The 25,547-nt window shown below is 42.0% G+C and overlaps 1 protein-coding gene across 3 annotated transcripts in view; it reads right to left on the reverse strand.

The window, feature by feature from the left end:
- Positions 1-25,547, reverse strand: part of mast4 (microtubule associated serine/threonine kinase family member 4) — a 170,129-nt gene that overhangs the window by 38,806 nt on the left and 105,776 nt on the right. For all 3 annotated transcript variants that reach the window (XM_029650571.2, XM_029650557.2, XM_029650564.2), the window contains exon 5: positions 7,875-7,963. In XM_029650571.2, the coding sequence (XP_029506431.2) occupies positions 7,875-7,963 (89 nt within the window). The remainder of the gene's footprint in view (positions 1-7,874; positions 7,964-25,547) is intronic.

Genomic DNA, 25,547 nt, shown 5'->3' on the forward strand with positions numbered 1-25,547 from the left:
ACAGGTGTGGGTTGTAGACTCCGTCTCATGCTACCACTAGAGTGAAAGCACCGCCAGCATTCAAAAGTGACCAAAACATCAGCCAGGAAGCATAGGAACTGAGAAGTGGTCTGTGGTCCCCACTCCTTTATTGGGGGTGTCTTGCTAAATGCCTATAATTTCCACCAGTTGTCTATTCTATTTGCACAACAGCATGTGACATTTATTGAGCAGTATATATATATATATAATATTTATAAACAATACAAAAAACATACACATACAAAAACTACATCACACCTCCATTATGTGAACAATGGAGGATTGGCTGATTTCCAGTTTGAGTATACGTTTTTTAAAGATAATTGATGAGAAGAGTATTCTCCAACCTATTGGCGATCTCACTGCACCCCTCATATGTCGTGTCTTGACAAACAGACAAATTAAAAGTACATTTACATTGCAATACCTCAGACATCCATCTTTCCAACTCCACACATAACTTTTGAATTCTGTAACGTTCCCAGAAGGCGTGAATTAATAAGTCATTAGTAGTTTTAAACTTCAGACATGACTCTGCCGTTGTGCTGTAGAATTTGTGAATTTTGTCTCTTGTATAATACATATTCTATACATTAATTTATACTGGATTAAGCATTCATTTTCGTTAACTGTAATATTGTTAGTTGTCTTGCAACATTCCCTCCATCTTGTGCCAAAATCAGTTATTTTTTCATCTTGGTTCCAATAGTTCATATTTTTTTTCTAAGAGATTGTCTATTGTATAGACTTGAGGGGAAGGTTTTCTATAGCTTACCTATCATATCAATATCCTTTTCTGACTTGAATAGGATTTCCTCTAGAATGCGCTGATGCCTAAAATATTTTAAAAGACAAAGTAACTGTACAGTGACAATCTCACTTTTAAAAGTTTACATTCTGTTAACTCATACCTAAATAATGTTGAGTTGTTCTGTATTTGTGGGCAAAGCATACATGGGAGAAAAACACACTTCAAAAACCCCACCTCAAACTTGTATCTCAAACAAATGCTTGATATTTCCTCATAGAACATGATGGCACCTTGGCTGAGTTCGCCATTCAGCGGTCTTCTTTCAATAATATTTTTGAATGACCGATATACGCACCATTCTGTTGTTTGGGTACGCCCACACCATTCAAACACATAAAAAAATAACTTAATTACCAATTTTAGTAACCCTCGTTCAGATCAGAAAATGGATGGTCTTGAGGTTGCATGGGTAGATATACTTCTTCCTAAATGTCGTCCTATACTTGTTGGTGTGAGCTATCGGCCTCCTAAGCAGAATCATTTCTATGATTTACTTGAATCAAATTGCTGTGATCACAACGTATTTGCTGATAGAGAATGTATTCTGCTTGGCGATTTTAATACAAATGTGCAGTTATCACCCAAGATAAGTATGAGTAAATGCCCTGTATATCTTTAATCAGTTATTTGGACTAAAACAACTGCTTGTTGAGCCAACCCAGGTGTGTATTGACAGTAAATCAACTTTGGATTTGAATATTGGTTTTAGTGATCATAAGGTAACCTACTGTACCCTGACAAATCTACAACTAGATTATGATGGTTATATTAACTGTAGAAACCAGGCAAGATACACAATGGATTAGGCCAAATCCCAACATTATATAGACGCCGTTAATAACAACTTACATCAGCCTCAAACTGTGGGAAATTTTAAAGGACATTGGCTCATAAACTTCCCATAAGGTAAAAAAAAATCCTGAAGTATTGGCATGGATATTGATGATGTTTTATGCTATGACCAGGCAAAGGTTGGAAATGATTTTAACACATTTTTTACCACTATAGCCTAATCTCTGGTTAAGAAGTTATCCACCTGTACTGGACACTACGGCCAGTCTTTCATTAACAACTTTTACCAAAGCAAAGATTTCACAAATTATTTGTTTGAGCTGTACATGCTAACAGAGGACAAAGGTTCCAATCTACTATGCTTAATGAGCACAAACAAAGCAAATGTGCTGGATAACCTTCCTGCAAGATTCATAAAGAATAGTGCTTGTGTCACTGCTAAAATGATCATGCATATTGTAAACCTTTCTATTAGTAGAAGTACATTTCCCAAGGATCTCAAAACAGCCCAGGTGGTTCCACTCCACAAGAAAAGCAGTAAAACAAATGTAGGAAACTACAGGCCTGTGTCAATACCCCTTGGAGTACCACAGGGATCAATTTTAGGGCCTCTCATTTCTTATATATGTTAATGATATGCCAGATACAGTAAACTCCTGCTTTATGCTGATGATTCAGCCATACAGGTATCAGGGAAGGATACAGTTTACATAGAGACCCTGAGTAAGGAATTGCATTTTGTTAGAGATTGGTTGTCTGACGACAAATTGTCACTACATTTGGGAAAAACCTAATTGATTTTATTTGGTACAAAACGTAGATTGCTTAGCTGACAAGATAACGATAGGCGATTGAATATAAAATAAGTGTATCTTTGTGCATCCCTAGATCAATCCCATTCTGGAGACCTGATTGCTGCTGCAAAAAAAATCAAAAAAATGGAGAACAAATTGACATTTTTATATCGTAACACTAGATATTTTACCATTCACGTTAAGAAACTGATTCTCAACCTTGATTGTGTCATTTTGATTATGCCTGCTCTACTTGGTATAGTGGGCTATCAAAAAGATGAAAAAGAAAATGCAGGTCTTGCAAAATAATGTTGTCAGGTATTTGCTGAATGTCCCCCCTAGGACCCACATAAGGGTACAGGAGTTCGGGAGGGGGGCTTGTTGCCTTTGGAATCCAGAGTGGACCAACCAACTTAAATCATATGTTTGACATCTTAAATGATCGTGCCCCAGGTTAGATGAAAAACCATATTGTTAGGGTCTATAACCAACACCGTCCCAATACCAGAGCTGGTGTTAGGTCTTGTAAAATCCCAAGAGTACACAGTACTGCGAGGAGCACGTTTTTCCATACAGGTATTTGTCTATGGCAGTGGTTCCCAAACTTTAATAGTCCCGTACCCCTTCAAAAAGTCAATATCCAGCTGCGTACCCCCTCTAGCACCAGGGTCAGGACACTCTCAAATGTTTTTTTGCCATCATTGTAAGCCTTCCACACACACACATTTATTAAACATAAGAACGAGTTTGACGTCACAACCCGGCTCGTGGGAAGTGACAATGAGCTCATAGGACCAGGGCACAAATAATATAATAATGAATCATTTTGCTCTTATTTAGACATCTTACATATAAAACCTTATTTGTTCATCAAAAATGGTGAATAACTCACCACAGGTTAATGAGAAGGATGTGCTTGAATGGATGCACATAACTCTGCAGTGTTGGGTTGTATTGGAGAGAGCCTAAGTCTAAAATTTTGCACAGTCTTTGCCTGTATTTAGTTTTCATGCTAGTGAGGGCCGAGAATCCACTCTCACATAGGTACATGGTTGCAAAGGGCATCAGTGTCTTAACAGCGCGATTTGCCAAGGCAAGAAACTCAGAGCGCAGCCCTACCCAGAAATCTGGCAGTGGCTTCTGATTAAATTCAATTTTCACAGAACCGCTTGTTACAATTTCGATGAGATTCTCTTGTTCAGATATTGGTAAGTGGACTGGAGGCAGGGCATGAAAGGGATAACGAATCCAGTTGTTTGTGTCATCCGTTTCGGGAAAGTACCTGCGTAATTGCGCACCCAACTCACTCAGGTGCTTTACTATATCACATTTGACATTGTCCGGAAGCTTGAGTTCATTTGCACACAAAAAAACAATGGAAAAACCTGTGTGTTGTCCTTGTTAATGCAGACAGAAAAGAGCTCCAACTTCTTAATCATAGCCTCAATTTTGTCCCGCACATTGAATATAGTTGCGGAGAGTCCCTGTAATCCTAAATTCAGATCATTCAGGTGAGAAAAAACATCACCCAGATAGGCCAGTCTTGTGAGAAACTCGACATCATGCAAGCAGTCAGACAAGTGAAAATGTGAAAGTGAAAATTGTCAGTAAAGACAATAATAAGCTCGTCGCTCAATTAAAAAAAAATTTGTCAATACTTTGCCCCTTGATAATTAAGTCCTCCACAATAGACCTGTATGTTGTAAAATCGTTACATGGTCACTGCCCATATCGTTGCATAATGCAGAAAATACACGAGAGTTCAGGGGCCTTAACAAAGTCAACCATTTTCACTGTAGTGTCCAAAACGTCTTTCAAGCTGTCAGGAAATCCCTTGGCAGCAAGAGCCTCTCGGTGGATGCGGCAGTGTACCCAAGTGGCGTCGGGAGCAACTGCTTGCATGCGTGTTAACACTCCACTATGTCTCCCTGTCATGGCTTTTGCGCCATCAGTACAGATGCCAACACATCTTGACCACCATGGATGTCACAAAGCTGTCCAGTACTTTAAACATATCCTGTCCTCTTGTCTTGGTTTACAGTGGTTTGCTGAAGAGGATGTCTTCCTTAATTGACCCCCCATAAACGTAACGGACATATACCAGGAGCTGTGCTAGGCCTGCCACGTCTGTTGACTCATCCAGCTGTAACACATAGAATTCACTGGTTGTACGCGAAGCAGTAATGGTTTCACAACATCTCCTGCCATGTCACTGATGCACCGTGAAACAGTGTGAAGACATTGTCTGTAGTTTTTTTGGCCTTTTCACCCAGCATTGTCCCAGCCATATCCGCGGCAGCAGGAAGAATTAAGTCCTCCACAATAGTATGGTTGCCTGTCCTAGCCACTTGGTCGCTCACCATATAAGACGCTGCTAGACCCTTCTTATTAATGGTATCTGTTGCTTTTATACATGTCTTACTACTTGAAAGTCTTAACTCACGCTCAAAAACCTCCCGTGGCTTATTTTTCAAATTGGCATGTTTTGATTCTAAATTTACATTTTTACATTTAAGTCATTTAGCAGACGCTCTTATCCAGAGCGACTTACAAATTGGTGCTTTCACCTTATGACATCCAGTGGAACAGCCACTTTACAATAGTGCATCTAGGTCTTTTAAGGGGGGGGAGAAGGATTACTTTATCCTATCCTAGGTATTCCTTAAAGAGGTGGAGTTTCAGGTGTCTCCGGAAGGTGGTGATTGACTCCGCTGTCCTGGCGTCGTGAGGGAGTTTGTTCCACCATTGGGGGGCCAGAGCAGCGAACAGTTTTGACTGGGCTGAGCGGGAACTGTACTTCCTCAGTGGTAGGGAGGCGAGCAGGCCAGAGGTGGATGAACGCAGTGCCCTTGTTTGGGTGTAGGGCCTGATCAGAGCCTGGAGGTAGTGAGGTGCCGTTCCCCTCACAGCTCCGTAGGCAAGCACCATGGTCTTGTAGCGGATGCGAGCTTCAACTGGAAGCCAGTGGAGAGAGCGGAGGAGCGGGGTGACGTGAGAGAACTTGGGAAGGTTGAACACCAGACGGGCTGCGGCGTTCTGGATGAGTTGTAGGGGTTTAATGGCACAGGCAGGGAGCCCAGCCAACAGCGAGTTGCAGTAATCCAGACGGGAGATGACAAGTGCCTGGATTAGGACCTGCGCCGCTTCCTGTGTGAGGCAGGGTCGTACTCTGCGGATGTTGTAGAGCATGAACCTACAGGAACGGGCCACCGCCTTGATGTTATTTGAGAACGACAGGGTGTTGTCCAGGATCACGCCAAGGTGATCCTGTCCTAGTGAAGGTCTCATCGAGTTGTGAGATAGTACTTTTGCACATATAACACACCGTGGCTGAGGAAAGGCACTACTCCCAATAGAAGTTAACCCCAAATGTAGTTCATCATATTTGGCTGCATCAGATTCACAACTGTCAGTGTCCATGCCAGTTGGGCTAACAACAAATGTAGAATTACTGATGCTAGCATTGGATGTGCTTGTGGCAGCAGAACAACATGTATGCAAATTATACATTTTCGAGCAAACGGAATGAGCAGCAGCTACATTTGGCTACTTACGGACCGTTAGTGGAATTCCCGCGAGAGAGTAACGGTTAATGTGATTGGATGTTAATTATTTGACTGGCTACCTGTATTTGACATTGTGTTTTTATTTTGCTGAACACTAGATGGTTAAATTACATTTTTGGCAGTGAAACGAGGCTCCTAGGGGAGAAAAAAAACTCACCCAAATGTATAGCCCCGTTGGAAAATATAAATGGACTGTTTGGAAAAAACATTTTTAAAATATACACATTATTATTTTTTTAAATGTGGATCATATTTTTATTTGGCGTACCCCAACGGCATTGCGCGTGTACCCCAGTTAAGGAATAACTGGTCTATGGAATAGCCTTCCCTTGGAGATCAAGCAAAGAAAAAGTCAAAATAGCTTTAAAAAGCAGGCAGAGGTTTTCATTTGGACACGGTTGTCTAAGTAAGAGAAACCACTACACTGCCCCGTGTGCCCCCTACTGCTGGTCAGGTGGATTTATTTGAAGGATCAGTATGATGTGCAATTAATAGATTGTTTTAATGTGAAATGAATATGGTTGATTTTTAAGGTTAGGGAGAAGTGCAGTGAATAGTGACACTTTTTAGGATGTCAATATAAATGAATGTGTTTATGGTTGTTTGTCATTTCTGTCTTTCCTTTTAGTCATTATATGTCTTATTGTTTTTACCAGAGGACCACTTTGGAAACAAGTGTTTTAATTAAGACTTTCAAGTGATATCCTCTGGGTCCACATTGTACATTGTGTTGTATATGTCTGTTACCCAAAATAGGTCAAGTCCATTCTTCGACATGAATCGGATTTAGTCCAATTTTAATAGCAATGTAGACACAGGATAATACTGATGAATCTTATGCGTTTAGAGAAAAGACACGGGGATTGCTTTGATAAACAGCAGCAGTCATAATAGAGTATAGCGAGCAGATTTAAATCTAAATTAAATACCATTTAGAAATCATATGTGAAAAACAATCACTAATGATCCAACATTCTTAATAGGAAGAAAATAGCTATTTTCATGAAGAAAAGAACAGTGAACAAAATGTAAAATTACAGTGGTTAATGTTGACACTCTCCAGCTTGGCTATCAACCAAATGCCAAAACAACTGCGACAGGCTGCAACAATGTACAGTAACTAAAACCTACTGTACTCCTAACACGAGAACTGGAAACAATGCTCTTACCGAATGTACATGCACCTGCAATACGTCTGTGCCAGCCAGTGAAGTTCTCCCAAAGTTCAACATTGTTATTACCGTCACTATTTCTTACATAGTTCATTTTTAAGGACCGAGTTCTCTAGCAAGGTTAGAAAGTCTGACTGCGCAAATGGAGGGCCATTATCAGTGATTGGCCTGTCAGGAAATAAAACGCCCAAGCAGGAATAAATGAAGTCCACCCTCCCCTCTTTGCGCTCCTGTGCATTTCCTTCCTGAGGCCCGCCACTTCAGGATCCATTACAATCACAATCACAGCTGGCTCCAATGTCCTTGCTCCGATAGCACAGCACACTCACCCTTTTAAACCGTGGCATCAGAGTCTGGTCTTTAGAAAGGCCGTAGCACTAAACGTTGACAATGAAAAAGTATTTTTGCTGTTGAAGACAGGTTGCTAACATTTGAGACACTTGTGTGTTGTTGTGGTAAAGGTTTACAGAGAGACTGAGGATGATCTTGTGGGTGGTTAATGAACCACAAAGAGACTGCACTTCAGACATGGTTTTTCCAGACCTCTTCTTCATTTACCCACAGACAATGGCCTTCATTCAGGGATAGAACACTGGCCAACCAAAGCCACTTTGCATGAGAACAAGCACAACAATTATGTCTGTCACTCATTGGGGCACTTCATACACATCAAAACAGATACCTGTACAAATGTGGTGGGCACACACACACAACTTACCTGTATGTGATGAGAGGGGGGAGTGAGGTCGCGGAAGCACTGAAGACTGACTACTTCCTATTAGGCTTTTTCTGTTGCTCGTCCTGCAGCTATGAAAACACAGACAGTAAGAGGTTAGACAGCTAAACAGGGAGAGCGAGACAAAGCCAGCCAGTCAGCCAGTCACTCACAGTGCTTTATTATCTAAGTAAACATGCCAGATGTAATCATAGCTACTTAACATACACTACACATTCCACTGCACATAGTTCACTTATACATCACTCACAGCCACAAAAATGACTTCCAGTGCAAAGAAATGGAAACTCTTTTCAACCTTTTTTTCCACATTCTTGCATTCATATAGGTTAGTACTTGGAGTACCATGAAGTTGCCCTAGATGCCATTCTTCCCCAGGGGAAGGCTAGTACTGGAGCAGAATAAGGTGACCCTACACCCGTAGGGAACTTCTACCTGGAGCTTTGCAATTCCACATAATTCGATTCTAGAGGCCCAGATCTATTCTACAGGCCAATCTGCCCCAAAAGGTACCACCAGATCTTCTATATCTTCCTCCAGATCTCTCCTATAGGCCAATCCTGCCCCAGCAGGCCCCAACCAGCAGGATCCATTAAACATCATATAAATCCCCCAGCACTCAACGACCAGGGCGTCTCAGCAACATGAGTACTGTAACTGATTAATGATAATAGTCCTCATTAGCACCTATGATTAGCCCGAGGATGGGCCTTTTCTGTGGATTATTAAACACAGCACTCAAGACCTGATTCTACACCCGGAGGAAGCTAAAAATACTGCACTGGTGGTAGTGAGCACATTCAGTTAACAGGGACTCATGTAGAAAGAGGTAAGTGCTGATTCTATTTGAGAAACACAATTTGCATATTCAATGAAGACAAAAAAGTGTAATAGGTCTAGTTAACAATAGTTTTAAAAGATGGATTGTTCTGCTTACTCAATGAAAAAAGGAAGCAGTGAGTATTGTCAATGAAAACTATTGTAGCCACTCCCTGAATCACTAGACAAATCAAACTGGACTTTGACTAATATGCACATTGCTCACCAAATAAACATTGAACCGCAAAAATCGTTGCCTGGCTACCCAAACTCCTTGCTCCGGCCAAACGCTACGCTACGCCATGCCCACGGACAATGTTAGTTTCTTCTCCTCAATGAGTCTGGATCTGAGTACCACCCCAACAATTTTCGGGAATGGAATGATCTGTCTGATCAGTCCCAGAAACCGACAGGTTAGGCCAGAGCCAGAATACATGTCGGTAAAGCAGAATACATGTCGGTAAAGCAGCATACATGTCGGTAAAGCAGCATACATGTCGGCAAAGCAACATACATGTCGGCAAAGCAGCATACATGTCGGCAAAGCAGCATACATGTCGGCAAAGCAGCATACATGTCGGCAAAGCAGCATACATGTCGGCAAAGCAGCATACATGTCGGCAAAGCAGCATACATGTCGGTAAAGCAGCATACATGTCGGTAAAGCAGCATACATGTCGGTAAAGCAGAATACATGTCGGTAAAGCAGAATACATGTCGGTAAAGCAGCATTTAGAAAATGCGTCATTGGCTTGGATACTCTGATTGGTTAGAGATGATCCAATCGCTCAAGACTTTTTGTACAACACCCCTCATTTTAACATCACCACAAAAAAAACTACTGGCTGTCTCAGACTGAAGTATGTAGCCTACGATGGAGCAGCAGAAAAAGTCAGTGAGTAGACAGGCGACAAAAATCACTCTTCAATAGCATGACAGTAAATATAGGCCTACAAATATTTCATAAACAGTTAGTACATTTTCTTTGGCCTGGCGTACCGTCCTCTGCAACGTTTCCACAATCTGTACCACTTATGGTTGCCAGAATCCTGCATCCCATTCACTCTAGGTATTCAAACTATGCTCTCCTCAGTTCCAACAATGTTCATATTCTCCATTAAAACACATGGAAGCTTCCAACTCCTCAGTCCAGGTGTAACAGTGGTACTAATAAAACATTTAATCTATAGCAGTTTGGAAAACATTCAAATCCCTTTACAGCGATCAATAAGAGAAGTGAAAAATATATTATTAAATCATATCCATAAAAAGTGTCCCTTAAAGAGCATCTTGCTTGGGTGACAGCCTCAGGAGGAAATGAAGGACAGCCCGGTGCCGGGTACAGTAGCTATCTAATGTCACGCTAAGTGCTGACAAAGCAGATCCTCTTATTTAGCCGGGCTTAGCTCGCGAAGACGTAACAGTAGCCTCAATCCATTCTGACAAAGCACTTTAGCCTACTGCTACCGAGCAGAACAATTGGGATGCCTATTGTGTATTTTGTAATCGCAACATCTGATGACTTTGATATTACTCACATTAGTAATTAATTCATGTTTTTATTGTGACTCATAAGGGTGGGATATTTTGAATCACAACAGTGGAGTTCAGTCATTTACACAGGAAAAGGTTTGAAGGAACAATTGCTCCATGACTCAATCTCAGGAGAAAATGCACTTGGGAATATACAATGTTTTCATCTTCAGAGAACATGAACTGAACATATACAACCAAAAAACGCAACAACTTCAAAGATTTTACTGAGTTAGAGTTCATAAGGAAATCAGTCAATTAAAATGAATTCATAAGGTCCTAATCTATAGATTTCACATGACTGTGCATCGCACTCACTAACAGGGATGTAAACAAATTTGTGCACAACATTTGAGATAAACTTTTTGTGCGTATGGAAAATGTTATTTCAGCTCATGAACAATGGGACCAACACTTTACATGTTGAGTTTATATTTTGTTCAGTATATATTTCAGTACAGACTTCAATACCCACATCACACTGCAATATATAGACTGTGCCTTTCCCAGAGGGCACAGTCTGAAAATACCTCATTTAAAAACATTCACTGCAAGGTCGGACCTCAATGAGACTGTCTGATTGTGTAACCTCCTGCTCAGCAGAGAGCCATGTCGATTCACATAGTATTAAGCTGACATTGAAGCACATTTCATACATTGTACTGTAGCCTTGAGTAGATCTTGTCCCTTGCAGTGTTTTAGGATAGGAGCTGAGGCTTTGCTAGATAGTATGGCGCAGTGTGTGACATCATGGCTAGAGGACCATGTAGTTTCATAGAGGCAGAGATAGAGTAGTAGAAGCAGGGTGTGTGTGTTTAACAGGTGCAGATGCGCACATGCACACAAACTGGCAGTCTGTCAGGACCCTGGCGAGGCAGCTGCTACAGGTGACATTGCAGAGCCCTTGGTGCTCTGATCTTAATGCTCTCTCAGTGAGGAGGCACTTTCATGTGAAAAGACTGCATTAGGTGTGCATCAAGCATTCACATAGTTCACTTCTCCTCTTAACACTAGAAAATCTTAATGCTCAAGCATTCTCAACATATTATGGAGTTCCAAATTGGCCCTTAGCCCCTAAAACTTTACATACAGTTGAAGTCGAAGTTTACATACACCTTAAGTACATTTAAACTCAGTTTTTCACAATTCCTGACATTTAATCCTAGTAGAAATTCCCTGTCTTAGGTCAGTTAGGATCACCACTTCATTTTAAGAATGTGAAATGACAGAATAATAGTAGAGAATTATTTATTTCAGCTTTTATTTCTTTCATCACATTCCCAGTGGGTCAGAAGTTAACATACACTCAATTAGTATTTGGTAGCATTGCCTTTAAATTGTTTAACTTGGGTCACACGTTTTGGATAGCCTTCCACATGCTTCCCACAATAAGTTGGGTGAATTTTGGTCCATTCCTCCTGACAGAGCTGGTGTAACAGAGTCATGTTTGTAGAACTCCTTGCTCGCACACACTTTTTCAGTTCTGCTCACAAATGTTCTATAGGATTTAGGTCAGGGCTTTGTGATGGCCACTCCAATACCTTGACTTCGTTGTCCTTAAGCCATTTTGCCACAACTTTGGAAGTATCCTTGGGGTCATTGTCCATTTGCGACCAAGCTTTAACTTCCTGACTGATGTCTTGAGATGTTGCTTCAATATATCCACATAATTTTTCTACTTCATGATGCCATCTATTTTGTGAAGTGCACCAGTCCCTCCTGCAGCAAAGCACCCCACCACATGCTACCACCCTTGTGCTTCATGGTTGGGATGGTGTTGTTCAGCATGCAAGCCTCCCCTTTCTCCTCTAAACATAACGATTGTCATTATGGCCAAACAGCTCTATTTTTGTTTCATCAGACCAAAGGATATTTCTCCAAAAAGTATGATCTTTGTCCCAACGTGCAGTTGAAAACTGTAGTCTGGCTTTTTTACGGAGGTTTTGAAGCAGTGGCTTCTTCCTTGCTGAGCAGCCTTTCAGGTTATGTTGATATAGGACTCGTTTTACTGTGGATATAGATATTTTTGAACCTGTTTCTTCCAGCATCTTCACAAGGTCCTTTGCTGTTGTTCTGGGATTGATTTGGAACTTTTAGCACCAAAGTACGTTCATCTCTAGGATACAGAACCAGTCTCCTTCCTGATTGGTATGACTTGGCTGATTTCTTTTGATTTTCCCATGATGTCAAGCAATGAGGCACTGAGTTTGAAGGTAGGCCTTGAAATACATCCACAGGTACACCTCCAATTGACTCAAATGATGTCAATTAGCCTATCAGAAGCTTCTAAACCCATGACATCCTTTACTGGAAGCTGTTTAAAGGCACAGTCAACTTAGTGTATGTAAACTTCTGACCCACTGGAATTGTGACAGTGAATTATAAGTGAAATAATCTGTCTGTAAACAATTGTCTGAAAAATGATTCGTGTCATGCAAAGTAGATGTCCTAACTGACTTGCCAAAACTATAGTTCGTTAACAAGAAATTTGTGGAGTTGTTGAAAAACGAGTTTTAATGACTACAACCTAAGTGTATGTAAACGTCCGACTTCAACTGTAGATCTGAAAAGAATGGTAGAAGCAATATCTTCATCTTACCCTCCGATATAGACTAGGTGAATAATCCAATCCAACAATTTGAGATCTATAGAAGTGCCTACGGCAAGTGGCTAGTAGTAGAAGATTTGGAAGGTGAGATGGCCTTAGTGCTGCTAGATGACAGTGCAATAAGCACACAGTGTAATGACTAATCTAACTCTGAACAGATTCTATTCAGCCTCAAATCTCAGAGAAATTGAAGAAAAAGGAAAAAAAGCTCATAATCTCAGGATCATGGTTGTCATGGCTCCAAAATACAGGTTTTATAAGAACAGAAACGTAGGAACTGGAAAACCTTTGAGTGTTCTTTGAAAATAACACTCAGACTACAGTAGATTACTAGTATTTAGTATTTTATTAGGATTGCCATTAGCTGTTGCCAAGGCAGCCGTTATTCTTCCTAGGGTCCAAACAGGAACAAAGCAACACATTGCAATATACCCATTTACAATATAAAATGTACAATATTAGTGTGTCTCTCTTCACAGTCCATGTTGTAACGTGAGGTGTTTTATGCGTTTTAAAAAACAATCGATTATCCTACTAGCTTGAAGTTACCCGATGTGGAAGAGAGTTTCATGTAGTCATTTGGTACATTTCCCGGCCTCTGTTTTGGACTTAGGGACTGTGAAGTGACCCCTGGTGGCATGTCTTGAAGTTTAAATAATGATTAGTTATTAATAATAAATCAAATAAACTTTCTATGTTGTGTGTTTTTTATTGACGCCTCAAAACACTGTTACAAAGGCACTAACTATATAATGTGAGTTGGCCAACTCCAACTTGCCTAAATACAGCATGTGAATATTCTATAGGCTATGGGAGACCGAGGCAGCCCCCAATCCCCCTCAGATATTGCCGACGCACCAACCCACAGGCCGTGCAGAAAAGGGAAAGGGGGAGAGCCGGTCAGGCATAACACAGGCGACATGGGGAGATGCAGGGAACCGAGCTTGGGCGAGAGCCGAAACCCCTTCCTGGCACAGAATCCCGCACCAAGAGAAAGGCAGGGGGCATGAGCCTCCTACAACTACCTAGCCCACAGCAGAATTTTGTTTTCGAGCACAGCCCCGCACCGGCAGCTGGCAACCCGTTAATGATCTTTCCACAGGTTCACCTACGGAAACCAATCCAAGGACCTCACTGAACCATCCAATCGGTAGTAGCGAAGGGTGGTGTGTACAAAGGGCAGGGACTTAACACGTGTTTATAATCCACACTTACTGGGAATTCCTCGCTCATGGGAAATAATTGCAATACCCAAACCCTATCACAAGTAGGCTTTAGCGGGTTACCCACGCCTCTCGGCAAAGGCTCAGTGTGGCGCGCGCGTGCAGCTCCAGGCATCACAGACCTGTTATTGCTCAATCTCGTGTGGCTGAACGCTACTTGTGCCGCAAAGAAGTTGGACGCCGACCGCTCTGGCCGCATAACTAGTTTAAAGTTTATTAAATTGTCAGGTCCGTTATTGGAATTAACAAAACAAAATCGCTCCACCAACTAAGAACGGTCATGCACCACCACCCACAGAATCGAGAAAGAGCTGTCAAATCTTTTCATGTCGGGGCGAGGTTTCCTGAGTCAAATTAAGCCGGAGGCTCCACTACTGCTGGTGCCCTTCCGTGAATTCCTGTAAGTTTCAGCATTGCAACAATTACTTCCCAGAATCTGGTTTCTCGGACGCTGCCCGGCGGGTCATGGGAATAAAGCCACCGGATCGCTAGTTGGCATTGCTTATGGTCGGAACTACAACGGTATCTGAAAGTCTTTAAACCGCTGACTTTCATTCTTGATTAATGAAAACATTCTTGCTCCAGTCCAAGAATTTCACCTCAAGCGGCACAAAATGATATCCCCGGCAGTCCCTCTTAACCACTGGCCCAGTTCAGAAGAAAACAATAACAAAATAGAACCAGTCTTTCTCCATTATTCCTAGCTGTGGTATTCAGGCGAAGGTCTGCTTTGAACACTAAGACCCCAAGGGACACTCAGTTAAGTGTATCGGTGCTGAGAAAGGCCGTAGCTCAACTCTCGGCAGACCGTCAGCTTATACCCGAGATCCAACTACTAGCTTTTTAACTGCAGCAACTTTAAGATGCACTATTGGACATGGAATTACCGCAGCAGCTGGCATCAAATTTGCCCACCAATGGATCCTCATTAAAGGATTTCAAGCGTACCTATTTCAATTACAGGGTCTCTAAAGAGTCCTGTATTGTTATTTTTCATCACTACCTCCCTGAGTCAGGATTGGGTAATATGCGTAACTGCTGCCCTCCTTGGATGTGGTAGCTGTTTCTCAGGCTTCCTCTCCGGAATCGAACCCTGATTCCCCATTTATGAATATTATCATATCCCATCTCTTTGCAAATGAGAGGGATCATTGTCTCTCCTTTCAAGGGAAAGGGGGATACCTAGTCAGTTGTACAACAATGCCAAAATTGAAATGTGTCTTCCACATTTAACCCAACCCCTCTGTATCATAGAGGTGCGGGGGGCTGCCTTCATCGACATCCACGTCTTCACAACTTATCAAAAAAGGGATGCTTTTGGTGGAATATGCATTTTAGTGAATCAATAGCCATATGTTATTAAATCAGCAGAATCCTACATTTAGTTGTCAGCTTAGAGAACTCACTGAACTGTTTTCCAAAATGACATCATCCATAGGAGATGGCTGTTTGCTTGGACAGAGGCCTGCATAGTGTGCTTTTTTGTCATATTATACCAGAAGACAATTGGATTTCAGTGATACGGAACAATAATGGGATTGCTTGCATAGTGCGAACAGTGTGACAGTCATGGCAGACAGAGGATGTCTTCTAACAAACAAGCCAATTCATCTATTAGGGTTAATCATGACAATAAGGAAAAAGGGGCCGTCTTGTACAGATGTCTTCAAATGTGAAATGAATAGGAATTATGAAAAAAGGGATTCCTCACAAACTATGATTTGAGCTAGTCAAACAGTTGCCATTAAGTCAGCATATTTATGACAAGTCTTACAATGCATTATAACCACATAACACAATATACTTGTTCAGACTTCCGTGGAAGAGCATTAGGTAGATACATGAACTATGGAGGGGTTTAAGATGAATATACAGTATGATGCCACACACAGTACATTCTGAAAGTATTCAGACCACTTTACACATGTTACGTTATAGCCTTATTCTAAAATTGCTGTAAAAAAAAAAAATGTCCTCAAACTACACAGAATATCTCAATGACAAAGCAAAAACTGGTTTTAAAATAAAGAAATAAATGTAATCAATTTCAGAACAAGGCTGTAACATTACACAATTTGGAAAACGTGAAGCAGTCTGAATTACTTTCCAATGGAACTGTATTTCTAGTTGATGATGTTACCCCTATCTCAAACTCAAAGGTATTCTCTCCACTTGTGTAAGCAATGGAAACTCCTGGTCCGTCAGGAGGTAAATCATGTTTGCTCTGGGGGCACCTACCTGTGTGCCAAACGACTATAAACTGCTTCAGATAACAGATGTTCAAGCTGGTGGACAGGGACATTGTGAAACGTCAATCAGGGGAGCCGAAACGTTCATCATGATAGTCAGCTGAATAATATCCACTATCCAGGTGGTGAGTCAAAGAGGATAAGGTTTAACCCAGGCTATTTATGCCCCGTCAGTGCAGGATTAGACCAGGAGAGTTTAACCCAGGCTATTTATGTCCCGTCAGTGCAGGATTAGACCAGGAGAGTTTAACCCAGGCTATTTATGCCCCGTCAGTGCAGGATTAGACCAGGAGAGTTTAACCCAGGCTATTTATGCCCCGTCAGTGTAGGATTAGACCAGGAGAGTTTAACCCAGGCTATTTATGCCCCGTCAGTGCAGGATTAGACCAGGAGAGTTTAACCCAGGCTATTTATGCCCCGTCAGTGCAGGATTAGACCAGGAGAGTTTAACCCAGGCTATTTATGCCCCGTCAGTGCAGGATTAGACCAGGAGAGTTTAACCCAGGCTATTTATGCCCCGTCAGTGCAGGATTAGACCAGGAGAGTGCCACACTTCTGCCCAGTGGACACACGGAGTCGCACTCACTTCCTCACTGAACGGCCCTTCTCTAGACAGACAGGTACACGCACACACAAAGGTAGCCTAGTGGTTAGAGTGCTGGGCCAGTAACCGAAAGGTTGCTGGATCGAATCCCCGAGCTGACAAGGTAAAAATGTGTCTTCTGCAAGGCAGTTAACCCACTGTTCCCCGGGCGCCGAAGACGTGGATGTCGATTAAGGCAGCCCCACGCACCGCTCTGATTGAGAGGGGTTGGGTTAAATGCGAAAGACACTTTTCAGTTGAATGCATTCAGTTGTACAACTGACTTCCTTCTTTTCCAAACAGACAGGTCTAATGTCAAGGGTCGGTCCACACAAGAATAGTAATACAAACGTAGTATTGTCATTACACTTCTGCTCAAATCTACTCCCTCACCATGTCCCCATTCTCATAGAGACATGTTGCACCCAAAAAGCCATTACAACAGGCCGTTTAACTGGAGAGGCAGAGGGCGAAATCACTTCCCCGTTGCCTTATACTTACAGGGCCAGGCAACAACAACATTAGTTAGCTAGTTAGTTTATTGTTCAGTGTAAACTGCCACCACAGTACAGATTAGGCTGTATGAGAGAGTGTCACTCTCGGTGTACAAACGGACGTTGACAGAAAAACCCTTCTCTAAAAAACAACACATTTTAGCAGGACAGCCTTCATCAGTGTTATTTATCCTGTGGTACAGTATACAACTCATGACAGATTAAGAGGGGGGGAAAGCAAAACGTGATTGTCTAATGACGCTTTATACTGGGAATCAAGGAGCCCAGGGCAAAGACTATACAGAGAAAGTAGGCCAGTCCTGCTTGTGTGCTGTGCCTAGCAAGGTTTGCCAGTCTCAGTGATATGCAAAACCTCTCCGCCTCATTCACAGCCATTATTGTGCACCATGTGAAATCAGCACATAGCTAGCAAGCAATCAGTCTCTCTGGCGATGGAATAGAGTGTTTTTATCAAACAAACCACCGTCTGTTGTGTAAAAAAGGTCAATGGATTCAAGCCAGGTTAATGTTCTTGCCCTTTGTGCGGTTGTCTTTGTGCCCAATAATGTTTGTACCATGTTTTGTGACACAACCATGTTGTGCTGCTGCCATGTTGTGTCGCTACCATGTTGTTGTCATGTGTTGCTGCCTTGCTATCTTGTCATCTTAGGTCTCTCTTTATGTAGTGTTGTCTCTTGTCGTGATGTGTGTTCTGTCCTATATTTGTATTTTATTTGTTTTATTTTAAATCCCAGCCCCCGTCCCCACAGGAGGCCTTTTGGTAGGCCGTCAGTGTAAACAATCATTTGTTCTTAACTGACTTGCCTAGTTAAAATAAAGGTTCAATAAAAGAAATGAAGGTGCTCCTACAACATATTCGGTCTTGTTTGATCGAGGCAACAAAGGAAACCCTATTGAGAGACTAATTGTGTGGAAATATAAAATCTCTGCTGTTTGTGCATTCTATTACATTCATTTCCTGGCGAATGAAACATTACAGTACAATACTTTTCATGTTGTAAATCAAGTAAAAATGTCTTAGATTATGGCTTGTTTACTAGCTTCTAGTTCAGCAAGGCATTAAAATAGCCAATAATTTACAACACTGCTTTCCAATATGAGCAAATCTAAAGTCTCTTATCTTGACCCATGACAGCAACAAGAAGTCATGATTCCTCTTGTTTTTTTACATCTTTGAGCTTTTCTTCCTTGTCAAGAGATGTCAGGTGAGCTGACGTCACCCCAATATCCAACAGACAGGCACACAGAAAGAGCAAGAAAGAAACAGACAGAAAAAGAGGGGGGTAGAGATTATGTGCTCTTCCTCCCCAGCTAAAGTATCTGACACTAATGCACTATGAGTCATATTTTGGTCATTGGGGATTACTGCTTTCACAGAAATTATTCTGTTGAACTTGTTAAAACGTAATACGTAACAAATATATTCCCATATTGCATGTCCTTTTAGCCTGAAAGATTCTACTTGAAAAATGGTCATCATATTGTTGTATTAGAAAGAATGGATAATGTCACAACACAAATACCAAACATCAGGCACTTCTTCAGATGGCTGAAGGGTTCAAGTGGCATCACGATAGAAATATAACAAAACAGAGACAATACTAGGCCAATTGTGCGCCGCCCTATGGGACTCCAAATCACAGCCGGATGTGATTCAGCCTGGATTCGAGCCAGGGACTGTAGTGACACCTCTTGCACTGAGATGTAGTGCCTTAGACTGCTGCGCCACTTGGGAGCCCAAAATACTTACTGTTAGTATATTTAAAACCAAATATCTGACAAATGGCATGAGAAATATGGCACACATAGGAAATATTTTTAGACTTTGACTTGCGTAAGTATTTTTACTTGAGTCATTCTCTATTAAGGTGTCTTTACTCTGACTCAAGAAAATGGGGTACTTTTTCCACCACTGCTCACAAGGGACAACAGCCCTCCCCATCTGTTCTCCACATAATCAAATCAGTTATCACTGATATATACATGCTTATTCACTCAAAGCACTAACCAGCAAACCATCTATTGGTGAGCTTTGACCCTGCCCATTTAGGCTACAATCAACTACAGCCTCTCTTAATTTGTTTCAGTTACTCCCAATCAATGTTCTTCTACAGAAAAAGACCCCTGATGATTTGCAGATGAAAGGAATAGATTACATGGCATAGTACAGCATGTCCTGAAAATACAGAGCAGCGAGGACATCCATTTCATATTAAGCTCTTCTTTAATATAAAATAGGTCATGCCGTGGATTATAAATATTATGAGTTTCAGAGGGACTGGACCAAATGCACTAGTTTACACAAAGAACTGGGATGTGAGGAAGAGCGCTATATAACTTACAATCCTCTGGACGATGCAGTGCTACAGTGATATACTGTCACAGTACTATGAAAGGTGATTGTATGAAACTTAAACTCCAAAGACAATCTTAAAGACACACCTACAGTATTCATGGGTAGAAAACAATTATATATTTGGCTTATGTTCTAATGAGGTACCAGATAGAGACAGATTCATAGGAATCTGTGATAATCTCAAATAATATTCCTAAGAGTCGACACTCCTTTATTCCAATTTAAGGAAACGTGGTAATCATACTGTGTTGGTAAACATCCTCTATAGAGTGCATGGCCCACAAGATACTGCCTTGATAGGAATCAAACATTCCCCCAGCGTTACAGCGCCACAAGGCTCAATCATACACAATAGGGAAGAAGCAACACCCAACTTACGGTGCTACGTTAACGTCATCACAAAGCATCTCAGATGACCCCAACAAGGTAACACATTCGCCTTCCCTGGTTCACAGTCCTTCCCTGGTCTGTCCAATTCAAAAGGTAGAAGAAAGAATAGGCTTGGTTCTCTACCAAACTCTGAATTCTTCAAAACACTCTGGCTGCTGAGTCCCAAGTAGCCTACATATGACAGAAGAACCAAACCTACACTCACTGAACAAAACATACTGTTTGTCATCAAGGTTACCTTTTGGATCGTCTGAGCATGGCCCCGCTGAGAAAGTGTGGCATGGTAAAGTTGGAGAGCACCGTCCACAGACTGGAGTCCGACATTGTGCCAAAGTCATGCCAGCCTCCTCCAGGAAGCGGGACGTGGGGTCTCAGAAGACACGGCGAAGAGAAGCGCCGGGTGTCAGTGACATGGGGGTGGGGGGCGACCCATCCCCTACAACAGTCCCAGCGACAAGCACCCCTACTCAAACAGACACCCTCCTCCTCCAAGGCTGCAAACTTACTCTGCTGTACGGGCACATCTGCAGCCAGCTTGCGGCATACACACACACTGGCAGAGCAGACACTGCAGCGTCCTTTAACTGCTGTCCCAAAAACCAAAAAAGAAAAAGTACTCCAGGGATTGCCAACACTTTAACATCAGGTGGTTATAAGCCTCTATGACAGGGACACCTTATAACAGCATAGTTTTGCTTTTCCTGTCTGTGTATATCTGTATCCCATACACTCACTCAACCTGCTCCCTCTCTACCAGCTCAACATGCTCCATATCATGTAACAGGCGGCATCTACCACTCCGCGTCCCAGGCAGGGGGAGGGGTTAGTGTGGCGCTGCATCATCAGCAGACATTGCGGTGCATTCACAGCTTTCACAATCTGGCTCCCCTCCAGAACGTCCCATGGGCTGGCCGGTCTTAAGCACACATTCTTGACAGTTGGCCGTTGAATTTGGCTGAGATCAGCCTGCATGTGTGTGTTAAAAGGGGGGCTGGGCAGGCAGCTAGGTAAGAGGAGAGGCATGCAGCCACACGATCAACAGGAGATAGCATGGCGTCAGTGATCTCAGTCAGGTTCCTGTTACACAGTGTGCCTCCACCTGAGGAGCCTGGTGAGATACCTCTCCCTGAGGGGAAACACTAACACTCATTGACACCCAGTCAAGGAAAAAGGATGGGAACCAATTACGGGACACAGGCATTGATTACTCACTAATGCAGTACTCCAAAACAGTGGCCAAAGTACAACCAAGGAGTCTTTCCTGAAACCACGTTACCTGACCAGGAAGAAATCCTGGCTCTATCTAGCTGTAGATGGTCTTCTGTCTGCATTGCACGGAGACTTGCTATGGTTCTATCGTACAATCATATGACCTGGCCAAGAAAAAGTCACACTGTCTGTAAAAACTCAGGGTCCCTTGATGATAACAAGGTCACACTGTCTGTAAAAACCCAGAGTCCCTTGATGATAACAAGGTCACACGGTCTGTAAAAACTCAGGGTCCCTTGATGATAACAAGGTCAGATGGTCTGTAAAAACTCAGGCTCACTTGATAACAAGGTCACATGGTCTGTGAAAACTCAGGCTCACTTGATAAGGTCACATGGTCTGTAAAAACTCCTTGTCGGGACCTGTGATACAACACGCTCCTAAATTGTGAAGCAATGATGCTAACGTCAGGTAGCAGTGTAGGACACCCAGCCCCCCTTTCTGTGTCCCAGTAGAGCCATGTGACAGGCACATCCCTACTCTAATTATGGTTTAGCTCTGCTTCTGGGCTCCAGATAAGTGAGGGTGATTTCAAAGGCAAACACTTTTACCGGTACATTAGTTGTTATTAGATGGAGCTGTGCAGACTAGTCCGAAGATACATTTGAAGTCAAACTTCATTGAAAGCGCATTCATTGCGCAAGGATTTCTATTGGTTAATGCATGTTTCTGTGGCCTGTCATGGACAGATATGCTGACTGGTGTCTGATGGTGGCATTTGTAACTGCTGGTTATACAATCTAATATACACAACTGAATTACAATTTTATAAACACAATTCTAAATGTATAGGATTGTTGCTCAATTCTGCTTGGTGTTGACCTGAAACTACAGTGTCAATTACAAAATGTTCAACTCAAAAAAGGGCCTCCCGGTTGGCGCAGTGCCACCAGAGACTCTGGGTTCGAGCCCAGGCTCTGTCGCAGCCGGCCTCGACCGGGAGGGTCCATGGGGCGATGCACAATTGGCCTGGCGTCGTCTGGGTTAGGGAGGGTTTGGCCGGTAGGGATATCCTTGTCTCATCGCGTGCTAGGTGCACAGTGTTTCCTCCGACACTTTGGTGTGGCTGGGTTCCGGATTGGATGCGCGCTGTGTTAAGAAGCAGTGCGGCTTGGTTGGGTTGTGTTTCGGAGGACGCATGGCTCTCGACCTTCGTCTCTCCCGAGCCCATACGGGAGTTGTAGTGATGAGTCAGGACAGTAACTACTAACAATTGGATATTACGAAATTGGGGAGAAAAAGGGGGTAATATTTTTTTTTTCATATATATTTTTTATATCTGCAATCCATGTTACATTATACACTTGAATATAGTTCAGAGCAGTGATGAACAGGGTTCACAAGATGACAGAAAGGACGGGATCAGTTGGATAACAAAGCACTATTATGTAGGATCTTCCTTTATGTGCAATCAGTGAAAGCATTACCATGTTTATTAAAGATGGATTTAATGAGTCTAAATACAACATCTGAAATTAATCTGACTTGTGGTCATGAGGAGAAGATGGTTGCAGATGATTTTGAACATTAGCGTTACATATGCGAAGAACGGGTTGTTAATAGCTGGGTTGTTAATAGTTGTTTTTTGAGATAGAGATATTCATTTAGTGTGGTTAATATGAGGGATGTCTACGAGAGCACGTTAATAGGCCCCTGTGGAGTGGATTTACAGTGGTTAAATGTAAAGACAATATTTTTTTATTTGTCAATAACTTAGCCATCTTTTAACCAGTCTTTTAACATAGTTTGAGAAAAGCTAAGACATGTACCATGTGACTACATTTTTGTGTATTTTACCCCCTTTTCTCCCCATTCTCGATCTTGTCTCATCGCTGCAACTCCCCAACGGGCTTTGGAGGCGAAGGTCGAGTCACGCATCCTCCGAAACATGACCTGCCAAACCGCACTTCTTAACACCCGCCCGCTTAACCTTAACCTGGAAGCCAGTCGAACCAATGTGTAGGAGGAAACACAGTTCACCTGACGACCAGGGTCAGCCTGAAGGCGCCCGGCCCGCCACAAGGAGTCGCGAGAGTGCGATGAGCCAAGTAAAGCCCCCCCCAGCCAAGCCCTCCCCTAATCACGCTGGGCCAATTGTGCGCCGCCCTATGGGACTCCCAATCACGGCTGGTTGTGATACAGCCCGGGATCTTACCCGGGTCTGTAGTGACGCATCTTGCACTGCCGTAGACCACTACGCTACTCGGGAAGCCAGAGAATAAGAATTTGAAGCATATTTTATCATATGTGCTCCTACTGGTATAGTGTGGCATCTTTGAAAGCATCAACGTTCTTTTTCCGAACTCTTCATGGACTATTGTGATGAGTCCAAAGATCACATTTTTTATAAATCTGACTTTTAGTCCAAGAGAATACGTTCTTTTAATGATTATTTTAAGCATTAGCGTTAGAGTCAAAAAGGTAAATTATTAATAGTTTTCAACAAAAAAAATTAGATATCAATGCCAAACACGGTAATGTCTTTGCTGAACCTAAGAAATATTGACAGTTGACAGGACTTTGTGGAGTGGATTTACAAAGGATTTAAGTGGACAAATAAAATAGGTTTTTCAAAGAATTTCCACATTTCCAAGGAGGAAAGTCTATCCTGACAGACCTTATGGGTCCTTGAGGCAAATGTGTTAAGCATTAGGAAAGACAACTACATACAAATTTAAGTCTCCACATACAACGTTTCATGTCTCTATAAGTGAGACCGCTTATAACAGCACCACCTATAAGTGGTGACCTGACGTGCTAATTCTCTTGCCCTTGATTTACAGTAATGGGCTGCAAATATTTTAGGGAAAATTATACATTCTGTGCAGCACAGCAATTAGCCGAGTAGACTAATCTCTCCTAATTCATTAATCCTGATTAAAGTTCACTATGTTCTCTGGAATCACTGTGAAACATTATTGTCCTGATGGCTAATATTACACATAGGGGATGACGGACACCAGACACTTGACTTCAAAGGATTTGTACTTAAAATGGATTAGCTGATGGATACCCAGCCTGCCCTTGCTGGTTAGCCTAGCGAGTCGTCATATCATTTGCTCATTGACTGGTTAGCATTGGCAAGCTAATGTAGCGACTGATTTGTCTTTTGTTACTTAAAGGGTAATCTCTCATGGACAGAGCAAGTATATGACCAAACAGGCAATATTTTATTTCTGAGTTAAGCAACGTCATGTCTACTTAACAGGTAAGCATGACCACTAGTAGAAAAAATCTAAACAAGACAATACTGTCAAATAAATGTACAAAGTGACAATGTCCTGCTGACAGGGTAAACAAACTTGAGAAATCTAACAAGCATGCTAATGTCTGAGGTGTTCACCATACTTGTCAGTGAAGACCTTCCCATTGGTTACTCACAATGTGACACTAAAAACAGTAAACACAGGGCATACTTACGATACCCATTCAAGGAAAGGTCAATTACAGAGTCAAATTTCAAATAAACAAACATGCCAACATTTTTGATAGGAAATGCAAAATGCAGATAGAATAAAATAGCATCAATGATGTGATGATTTTGGAGAGCCTCACTTTCCTATTTATTCTCAATTAAGAGGTTTTCTAGTTTCAACTAGGAATATTACAACAATAATACTGTATTGCACAAATGCTGCAATCTTTGTGAAATTGATACACTTGAACTAGGCTTCTGCTCCTCTCAACAGAAATGTAAGTGTAGTTAGCAGCACAAGTTGGTCAGAGGTGATGTGAGGGGGCGTTGTGCTACTCATTGATGAACACTTGGCTGTCAAGGACTTTGTCTTTCATACTGTCTGTATATTGACAACTGAAAGTATGTCTGGCGTAAACACATGCACTGCCAATGGCTAATAGGATGTATAGCATATTCTATAAAGAATATTCCTGACAAACACTACACAAACGGTATAAATGACAACATTCCCCTCCAAACATCACCAACAGTAACCACAAACACATTTACACTACAACAGTGACATGAGCATGAAACTGGGGCATACATGTGCCTTGTCATCAAAGTTTGAAACATTTATTTATCCAAAATAAGAATAATTCACTAAATTTAGAATGGTTACTCTTGAACTTCACTAATTAAAATTATAAAAG

The sequence above is a fragment of the Oncorhynchus nerka genome, linkage group LG4, assembly GCF_034236695.1.
Source record: "Oncorhynchus nerka isolate Pitt River linkage group LG4, Oner_Uvic_2.0, whole genome shotgun sequence".
Classification (NCBI taxonomy): Eukaryota; Metazoa; Chordata; class Actinopteri; order Salmoniformes; family Salmonidae; genus Oncorhynchus; species Oncorhynchus nerka.